Source organism: Dipodomys spectabilis, unplaced genomic scaffold (assembly GCF_019054845.1).
Source record: "Dipodomys spectabilis isolate Male_0828 unplaced genomic scaffold, ASM1905484v1 ptg000030l, whole genome shotgun sequence".
NCBI classification, from domain to species: Eukaryota; Metazoa; Chordata; class Mammalia; order Rodentia; family Heteromyidae; genus Dipodomys; species Dipodomys spectabilis.
In genome coordinates this window covers 5854193-5864807 of record NW_024870707.1, presented here as the reverse complement: position 1 = coordinate 5864807, position 10615 = coordinate 5854193, and the positions used below count along the sequence as shown (strand labels likewise).

Genomic DNA, 10615 nt, shown 5'->3' with positions numbered 1-10615 from the left:
GGGGAAGTGGGTAAAACGGAAGTGTCAACTTTCACTGATATTTAGCAAAGCAAATTCACCAATAGGAGAATGTGGTCTACTTTTCAAGTTGTCAAATTGTTTATATTTAGGGAACAGTGTGAAGAATGTTTAAATAACACACATGGTAATTAAAATCTAGTAGTTGAACAATATTAACCCTTTATGTAATCAGAGCAGCACTAAATTGGGCTTTGAGTTCATGATTACATTTAAAGATTCTTGAAATACAATTTATTGCTACATCCAAGAAATGCATACTACTCTTATTTCAATCCATTTGTGAAGCACTTGATTTTTTTCCTGATAGGTGAAGAACATTTTATAATTCTCAGATAACATTGATGGAGAACAGAACGGAGGTGACAGAATTTATCCTGCTGGGACTGACCAGTGATCCAGACCTGCAGGTCCCCCTCTTTATTACCTTCCTCATCATCTACATCATCACGCTGGTTGGGAACCTGGGGATGGTCCTCCTGATTCTCCTGGACTCTCGTCTCCACACCCCCATGTACTTCTTCCTCGGTAACCTGTCTCTGGTGGATTTCTGTTACTCCTCAGCTGTCACACCAAAGGTGATGGCTGGTCTCCTTATGGGGAACAAAGTCATCTCCTACAATGCTTGTGCTGCTCAGATGTTTTCTTTCACTGCATTTGCTACTATGGAAAATTACCTGCTGGCCTCCATGGCCTATGACCGTTATGCAGCAGTGTGTAAGCCCCTCCATTATACCACCACCATGACAAGAAATACGTGTGCAGGTGTGATTCTAAGCTGTTACCTCCGTGGTGTTCTAAATGCCGCCATCTATACTGGTGACGTATTCAGTCTGTCCTTCTGTAAGTCCCATATCATCCATCACTTTTTCTGTGACATGCCTGCGGTTATGCTTCTCTCTTGCACTGTGAGACGTGTTAATGAGCTGATTATTATTTATGTAGCCAGCTTTGATATATTTTTGGCTCTCACGGTAATCTTGGCATCTTACACAATCATTTTTATCACCATCTACAAGATGCACTCAGGTGCCGGACATCAGAAAGCTTTGTCCACCTGCGCCTCCCACTTCACTGCGGTCTCCATTTTCTATGGGACTCTTATGTTCATATACCTGCAGCCCAGTTCCAGTCACTCCATGGACACTGACAAGACTGTATCTGTGTTTTACACGATGGTCATCCCCATGCTGAACCCTATGGTCTACAGCCTGAGGAACAAGGAGGTCAAGAGCGCATTCACAAAATACTTTCTAAAGTCAAAGTAATATTTATGGTTTTCACATTTATTTGGGGGGGGTGCATAATACCTATATTCATTACACTTGAATCGTCTCAGTATGTACCCTGAGTCATATTTTAAAACCCACATGATTTCAAATGCCTGAAGTAATTTCCTTCATCTACAATAACCAAATGTCTGGAAAAAGGGAAACATGACATATATAGGAAGATTATCCTTGAGTGCATATTTTTATAGTATTTTAGATATGCTTATCATAAGCACTAGTTATAATTTATTTCAATTCAATTTTCTCTGTAATGAAAACTTAATGTAAAAATAGCTACATGAAGAAGCACATGGATATTTGAAAGGTATGATGATGTTTAGTGTGTTTGAAGATGTTTGTGACTTCATAGGGCAGAATTTTATATTATGTGGTTGTTATGTGGCTATTTTATGATCATCTGACTCAATGAGAGGACACTCAAATAGTTAAGTATTTCATGTGTGTGTGCTTATGAATATGTTCTGTTGTAGAGAACTATTTAATCTAATTAGTTTATCATCCAATCCATTGTGGTTCTCTCCACTAGAAGAGTTATGAAATGTCTGAATCTTTCTCTGTCTTCTTTTTTTTTTTAAATTTTATTTTATTTTATTTGAGAACATACTGTACAGAGGGGTTACAATTACATGGGCAGGATAATGCGTACATTTCTTACCAAGCATTGCAGCCTCCTCCTTTGTTTACCCTTCACCTCCCTTCCCAGGCTCCCCCCTCCCCCCCACCCAATTCTCTGTCTTCTTTAACTGGAACATTCATATGGTCTTTGGTTTGTGCCTCAGAGCTACTAGTTTTTGGACCTTCAATCTGTAAGTCTTAAGCTCATCACCCTTCACTCTCCACTCAGATTTTTGAACTCAGAATGAATTAAAACCCAACCATGCCAGGTGCTGGTTGCTCATGCTTGTTATCCTAACTACTCAGAAGGCTGAGATTTGAGGATCATGGTGCAAAGCCAGCTCAGGCTGGAAAGCCTGTGAGACTCATTGGAGAATGAACTACCAAAAACAGCTGTAAGTGGTTCTGTGGTTCAAGTGGTAAAGCACTAGCTCTGAGAACAAAAGTTCAGGAATGACACCTAGGCCCTGATTCCAAGTCCCAGGACCAACACATGCACACACACACACACACACACACACACAGAGTCATGTTTATTCTGCAAATTACACAAGGAGAGTATGGCCCTTCTTAGCTTCCATAATCACATGTGTTCTGTCTGACCCATGACAAGTGTATTCTTTTCTTTGGGGGGGGGGGGGGTCCAGTTGTGGGGCCTGAACTCTGGGCCTGAGCGCTGTCCCTCAGCTCTTTAGCTCAAGGCTAACTCTACTACTTGATCCACAGCACCACTTCTGGCTTTTTTCTTTTTGCTTATGTGGTGCTGAGGAATCGAACCCAGGGCCTCATGCATGCAAGGCAAGCGCTCTACCACTGAACCACCTTCCAAGCTCCACAAGTGTATTCTTACAGGTTTATTCATGCCCTGTTGATTCAATTTCACTGCAGAACATTAATAGATTAATGCTTAAGGGTTGTAATTAGGTTTTGAGTTGTGGTATTAAAATATAAACATATGTATCATATTTTTATTTCTCTCCCTATTAGTCTAGGAGTCTTACTTTGAGACAAAACTTATTATACTAATAAAAATCATGTGTTTTATCTTTGCATATTTTAACAATATACATATACATATAAATTAATCTCATTTAATAAAAATTAGTTTATCTGCTTTAATTACTTTTTACAATCTCTCTCTCTAAATATATAAATTGAGTAAGTCAAGAAATTGTTACACCCATACACATGCACCTATACCCACACAGACACACACAGACACACACACACACACACACACACACACACACACACACACACACACACAAATTGTTTTTATCTATTGGGAAAAGTAATATGTCTTTTGCAGGGAAAATGATGGATCTGGAGAAAATTATGTTGAATGAAATCAATCGAGCTTTGAAGATCAATGGGCATATTTTCTGTCCTACGTGGAAGTTAGATCTAAAATATAAAAATATATGAAAATGCCTAGAGGGCCATATGCATCTGTAGTAAAATATGGGGCATGAAGGTGGGGGATGCCCTCTGAATAATTAACAGATGATTTTACAAGACAAAAATCATAAAGGAAAAGTATTTCTTTTCTACAAGGGATGGGATTTAAGGGGAAGGGGTAAATGAACGGAGAGGGGAGGGGAATGGGTGAATGCAGTCACAATACACAATGCACCTATGTAAGAAGACGGAATGACTGAGCTGAGGGGGTGGGTGGAGTTGTGGTAGGGAGGGGAGAATGATGAAGAGCGTGGTATGGCTGGTGATGTGCTTTACCCATAAACTGACATGTTGAATTGAGACACGGTGGTTTAATTGCTTAAAGGTAATAAAATAAATATATTTAAAAATAATTATTTTTAGGGGACAAAATATCTGTAACATAACAAAATTGCAACAACTAAAAAGTATTTTATGTTGGAAAGTCCTTTGTCAATAAGTTTACATTTTGAAGGAGAACCATATACAAACTAAAGGACACAAAATCATTTCTTTTCTATTGTCTTGTGTGTATTGCTGTTGCATTGGTTTCCCCCTGCCCTTGTCCTTTTTCTCACCATTCTGTTCTTCCCCTTCCTTTCCCTTCCCTAATTCAAATAAACATATATACAATACCAGGGTACCAAAATCAAATACAGTGACAACAGAGGATAGGCCATAGGAGGAAGAATGGACAAAAGAAACAAAACAAACCACACATAGTACATTACAAACAACAACAACAAAGAAAAACCTCTTGTGCCCATACAAAATACTTTCTTAAGGATAGATATACCCTACATTATCTCTGAATATTTTATTCTAATTTTATTTCCTTCAATGCTCTCTCTTCTTCCTAAATTTAAGGAAGATTATTTCTTCTCATTAATAAAGAGATTTCCTGGTTCAGTTTTCAGCTATATGAAGCCCTTCTTTTTGAAAGACAGAAAAGAAAGAGTGTTTGGATATTTGGTTATTCTGGTTTCTGGAAGAAGGCAGAGGACTAAAAAATGCTTTTATCAAACTATTTAACCAAAGTCACTACTGAATACTATAGTGTCACCCTCAATAGATGCACAAAAACCCTTTGACAAAACCTTTTATGTTAACGGCTTTGGAGAAGCTAGGAATATGCTATGTTGAAGAATACTTCAATATAATGAAGGCTCTACCTCAATAGATAGATAGATAGATAGATAGATAGATAGATAGATAGATAGATAGATAGATAGATAGATAGATATTACATATAGATATCTATGTAGATCTCCATCTACCTATTAATAGATACAAATATAATATATGTCTAAAGATATATAGCTGAAAAAATATGTAAAGACATGTAGCTGAAATTATATTACTGGCGGAAAACTTCCATTTCTGATTAATATAGTACTGAAAAGTCCAGGCATAGAAATAATCAAGATAGCAATGTAAAAGTTATCCAAATTGGAAAGAAAGGAATCAAATTATCCCTGTTTGCAAATGATGTGATTTTGTTTATAGAGAACCATAAAGACTTTACTGCAAAACTCCTAGAGCTGAGGAACACCTTTGGCACAGTAACAGGACACTGACTCAATGCACAAAAATCAGTATCTTTTTTAGCATATCAACCACTTATGGAAACGAGGTTCTCATTAGACCCTGTATATAGTTTCTCTTAGCTTTTTGTACCTCATGTTTTGCATAATAAGCAATGCAGTATGAAATGGGAGTCACCGAAACAGCAGAACAATGGATGAATCACAGCAACACTGATACTCACTTGACACTATGTGGGATATGAAGATTACAATGGGTGCGGGGGAATAAGAAGGGATAAGTAGGAGATTTGGGGTAATGGAAACAAATGTACTTATTGTCTTACCTATGTAACGGTAACACACCAGCTCATCACCTTTTCAATTAAAAAATTTAAAAATTAAAGAAGGAAATGAGAACAATCTTTTTCACAAAACCCTTTTAAAATACCACAGAATAAAGCTAACTAAGGAAGTGAAGACTCTCTATAATGGAATTCTGAAGGAAGAAATAGAAGACAATACCAAGAAGGAATACTTGTGGTTTGGCAGAATAAACATCGTGAAAATAGCCATACATGTGATCAAACCTTTAAAAATTTAACAGGCAGTCTAATGAAAGGGATTATCAAGCAGCTGAAACGAGGTTATAATGAGGGATGGGTATGGATATATCTAAAGGGAAGCAGGACAAATACATCAAGATAACTCAATGTCCCTGTTTGATAAAGGATGGAGGAAATGTGAAATGAGTGTGGGGGTAGAGAAATGGGGATAACGATGGAAGGAGCGATGGACAGAAAGCACTGGACACTTGGGTGGATGTGTTCATTTGTAACCTCCTTTGACAACCTTTTTGAAGTTCAGAAAAACTAAAGCTAAATTTAAAAAACAGGCAATGTAACTATTTCCTATTCAAGTGAATAATCGCTTAACCTTTAACAAATCAACCTGACACCTTTCTATTTACTCATATCACATAAAATCAGATATTTGCACAAAATTGCTTCATTAAATATTTATATCACTCTTACTGCTAATAGCCAACCAAGACAGTCAACAAAAATATTACTTAACTGAAGAATGATAAAATAATTTCTATTACTCTTCAACAAAAAATATCCAACACTAAGGATGAACCTCAGTTACTAAACATATATTTCTAACTTAAGACCATGTACTCCAAAATTGTAGTAAGAAGCATTCTAGCAGAATTACATGGTTAATATGTTTTTCTTATTACAGCTATAAGGAGGAGAGGCACTAGTTAAACAGAAGATCAAATAAACTGTTACAGTTGAGTACAGAAATGATTACAAAGCCATACATTTAACAAAATTCTTAGATTCCTACACCAAACATTGCTGGTCTTACATGGTGGAAAACATAAATTAATTCAAATATTCATGCAATCAATAAGTGACACATCACACAAAAACATAAGTACACATGAAAACAACCAACTTGATCCCTATAGATGTTTTAATGACTACATCCCTAGAAAGTAAGGTTTGGAGCTGCAGGTAGTCTCACAGGGGAATTCTACAGCGTTCTTCCAGTCTATGTAACTCTCTCCAGATCTCCATGTATTAGCCCCTGAAAAACTAATATGGTGCCATACCATATCATTTGAGAAAAGATGAACTACACACCATGACACATTAGCCATTATTTTTTAATGCAACAATAACCCTTGTTGGTAAATACATATCTTCTTCTGAAGATTGACCATGAGTCTTCACTCATGGTCAGGAAGAGCACACAAAGATAAAAAATATATTGGCAGAGTTTTAACTATTCATCTGTCCTCCAGGTTTTTCTAAGACCTTTCTTGTTTGATGTTTTCAGTCACCATCTGTGAATTATGTTGCATCATCAGTTTATTTTCTAAATGCAGAGGAGGGAAGCAACTCCATTAAACAGGAAAGATTCATGATACTTTTAAGAATTAATCCATGTGAACAGCCCTTGCCTTAAAGATTTTGAAATATATTGACTACAGCCTGAAAGAGAGAGACTAATCTTTCTGTGACTGGCTTTTTCTCCAACAAGTAAGTTCTGTATGCTATACATATCATTAGTAAGAAGTTCAGTACATGGGAAGGCAGAGGAAGCTATACCTAATGTGAATTGTGATTGTTTTTTTAAATTTAAATTGTTATTATAGAGGTGATGTGCAGAGGGGTTACATTTACATGAGTCAGGTAATGAGTTTATTTCCTTTCATAGTGTGGTCTGTTCCCTCTCTCTCTCTCCCAGTCCCTCCCTCCCGTCTCCACCCATGAGTTGTATAGTTCACTTTCACCAGTGTCGAGTGAGCTCCACTGCTCTACTTCTTTACCCTTTTTCCTCGAGTTCTGTGCCTTCCCAAAGATATACACATAAATACACTATATATAAGGTAAAGAAGACAGAATCATCAGGGGGGAAAAAAACCTAAAAATTAAAACAAGAAAGAAAAAGGAAAAAAGTCTTCCATTTTTATATCTTAGGAGCTCATTTTAGTACGTGTATTATTCTATATAAATATGAAGAGGCACTTAGGCATTGCATGTTTGTGATTCGCTCCTAAGAGCATCCTTTTCTGGTCTCACTGTATGTATCTAGAATCCTGTATAATTTTTCATATCCCAGTGCATTTTAGATCTAGCTTCTGCATATCAGAGAGAACATGTGCCATTTGTCTCACTGATCTTGGCTTACCTCACTTAACATGGTTTGCTCTAGTTCCATCCATTTCCTAGCCAATGACATTATTTTATTCTTTGTAATGGCTGTGTAAAATTCCATTGTATATAGGTACCACATTTTTTTAGATCGACTCATCTATTGTGGGGGATTTGGGCTGTATCCATATTTTGGCTAAACTCATAATATTAACTAAAGGGTACAGACACATTTGAATGGTTTGAAGAATTTCTTGACAAGAGAGCAGAAATGGAACTTTCAGCTTCTATTGAGCTCTGGCAGTCAACTGACCACTAGAAGATGCTTTGACAATTTATTGATTTGTTTGCATTTAGTTAACAATGAGAAAATGTTTGTTACATACGTGATAAATACTCATCATAATGAACAGAACATAAGCCTCTCTATAAGAAATGCACCAAAATGGCTTCCAGCTTCATGCTTCTAGTTTGTAAAATCTTGAAGTACAATTGATTACTACATCTGAGGAATATACTGTTATTTATATGTTTCAACTCCAGTTTATTTGTAACACTTGCTTTTTAACAGGTGCAGTATCTCTAATAGTTCTTAGATAGCACTGATGGAGAACAGAACAGAGGTGAAAGAGTTCATCCTGCTGGGACTGACCAACAATCCATACCTACGGGTCCCTCTCTTTATTACCTTTCTCCTTATCTACATCATCACTCTGGTTGGGAACCTGGGGATGGTCCTACTGATTGTCTTTGACTCTCGTCTGCACACCCCCATGTACTTCTTCCTTGGTAACCTGTCTCTGATGGACTTTTGTTACTCTTCATCTATCACTCCCACGGCCATGGCTGGGCTGCTTATGGGCCACAAAGTCATGTCCTACAATGCTTGTGCTATGCAAATGTTCTTTTTTTCAACATTTGCCAATGTGGGAAATTACTTGTTGGCCTCCATGGCCTATGATCGCTATGCAGCTGTGTGTAAGCCCCTCCATTACACCACCATCATGACAAGAAACGTGTGTGCAGGTCTGGTGGTAAGTTGCTACATCTGTGGTTTTCTGAACGCCTCCATCTATACAGGGGACACATTCAGTCTCTCCTTCTGCGAGTCCAACGTGGTCCATCACTTCTTCTGTGATATTCCAGCAATTATGGTTCTCTCTTGTTCTGTTAGAGATGTTAATGAGCTGGTTGTTATTTATGTAGCCAGCTTTGATATATTTGTTGCTCTCACGGTAATCTTAATATCCTACACAATCATTTTCATCACCATCTGCAAGCTGCATGCAGGTGCTGGACATCGCAGGGCTGTGTCCACCTGCGCCTCCCACTTCACTGCAGTCTCCATTTTCTATGGGACTGTTATCTTCATGTACCTGCAGCCCGGCTCCAGTCACTCCATGGACACAGATAAAATTGTATCTGTGTTTTACACGATGGTCATCCCCATGCTGAACCCTATGGTCTACAGCCTGAGGAACAAGGAGGTCAAGAATGCATTCACAAAATGTTTTTCTGTAGGCTAAGTAATCTTTTTGGTTTTTACATTACCTCTTGGGGCTGCATAATACCTATAGCCATCCCTCTTGCATCCTCTCAGTCCAGGTACTGAGTCATATTTTAAAACCCATATTATTTCAAGTCCCTAATGTAATGTATTTGCATCTTCATTTTCTGGTTGTCTGGGGAAAGGAGGAACAATAGAACTAGAAAACATAATACTGGAATGGGAATTTTTATGATATTTTTTGGTATGCCTGTCAAAAATGTTACCAATTCAACTATTGTTTGTAAAGCTTTTCCATTGCCAGATGAATGCAAATTTCTGTAAAATAGCTACATGTATAGTTGAAATGCATGCAGATGGTCAGTGAGATTAAATGCAATGCGTGACTAAGATGGCAGAATGGCTTATTAGATGATCCGTTATGGAATTCTTATTATGTGATCATTTATTTCAATCAAGGGATATCCAGAGAGCTAGTAGTTTGGGGGTTTTTTTCATTGTTATGGTAAAGGTGATATACAGAAGGGTTACAGTTACATAAGTCAAGTAATGAGTACATTTCTTTTTGAGCAGTGAACAAATGCAGCAGTGACGTTCACTAGACATGTTGAAAATGAGCTCTCCAACTTGTGGGGAAGGACGGGAGGGAAAAAGGAGAAAGCAAGGGAGGAAGTGACTGTTCAAAAAGAGCTTATTTGCCAGGCCCAAGGAGACATAGGTCCCATGGTTTCCCTTATTTGCAATAACTAGTATATGTCTGAGTCAAGCAGAAAAGGTCAGCTAAGTTGTTGTTAGGTGAAATGAACCCCAAGATAAGGACTCAAATATTATTTCTTTCATGCGATTGTTTCTAATATATTTATAAGATGATTTATTTGTTGCTTTGTATGTCCCTCCTCCGTGGAATAACCCCCGCTTTCACTGTATTTGATGTTGGTATAATTTGTGGAGGGGAAGGGAAAAAACAAATCATTTAAATAGGGATACAGGTGGACCCATTGCAACAGTGAGATGTACAAGTCGTTATGTCAGAAAACAAACTTTACAACTTTGGCCGAGGGGGAGGGAGAAATTGGAAGGGTTGGTAAGGGGAAACAAAGGAGGACTCAACAAGAAATGTACTCATTACCTTGCCCATGTAATTGTAACCCCTCTATCGGTATTTTCACAATAAAAAAAGAGCTTATTTATGCCTTTGAAGATGTTTCTGAAGTAGACCACTATTTAATTCAAGGAAAGTCCTAAAGAATATCTTCCCTTTATCAATGAGGGTGGATCATCTCAGCTTTACTAGGAATCACTCAACTAGAAGAAAGTGCTGAAAATGACAAATTCTCTTCCTATCCTCTTTAATTGGTACATTCATTTCCTCTCATTCTTGGACATCAGAACTCTTAGTTCTTGGACTTTCTGTCTTTAATATGTACAAACGTTACACCTCACTACTTCTCATTTGAGTCATTGAAATCAGAATGAATTACACCCTAGCTATCTCATTCTCTGGCTTACATCTTCCATAAGCACATGAGCCCAATTTATAACAAATGTCTTGTTATA

At 37.5% G+C, this 10615-nt stretch overlaps 2 protein-coding genes across 2 annotated transcripts; both read left to right on the top strand.

Moving 5' to 3' along the window:
- Positions 1-359: 359 nt before the first annotated feature.
- Positions 360-1286, top strand: LOC122104954 (olfactory receptor 5B3-like). Its single transcript, XM_042676008.1, has one exon. The coding sequence runs from the start codon at positions 363-365 to the stop codon at positions 1284-1286; it is 924 nt and encodes a 307-aa protein (XP_042531942.1). The 5' UTR covers positions 360-362.
- Positions 1287-8153: 6867 nt separating this feature from the next.
- On the top strand, positions 8154-9077 carry LOC122104806 (olfactory receptor 5B3-like). The gene has a single exon (XM_042675732.1). It carries the CDS (start codon positions 8157-8159, stop codon positions 9075-9077), a length of 921 nt encoding a protein of 306 aa, XP_042531666.1. The 5' UTR covers positions 8154-8156.
- The last annotated feature ends 1538 nt before the right edge of the window (positions 9078-10615 follow it).

Excerpts from the sequence above, each read along its gene's own strand:
- LOC122104806 (XM_042675732.1), top strand. The coding sequence starts at position 8,157 with ATGGAGAACAGAACAGAGGTGAAAGAGTTCATCCTGCTGGGACTGACC.
- LOC122104954 (XM_042676008.1), top strand. The coding sequence starts at position 363 with ATGGAGAACAGAACGGAGGTGACAGAATTTATCCTGCTGGGACTGACC.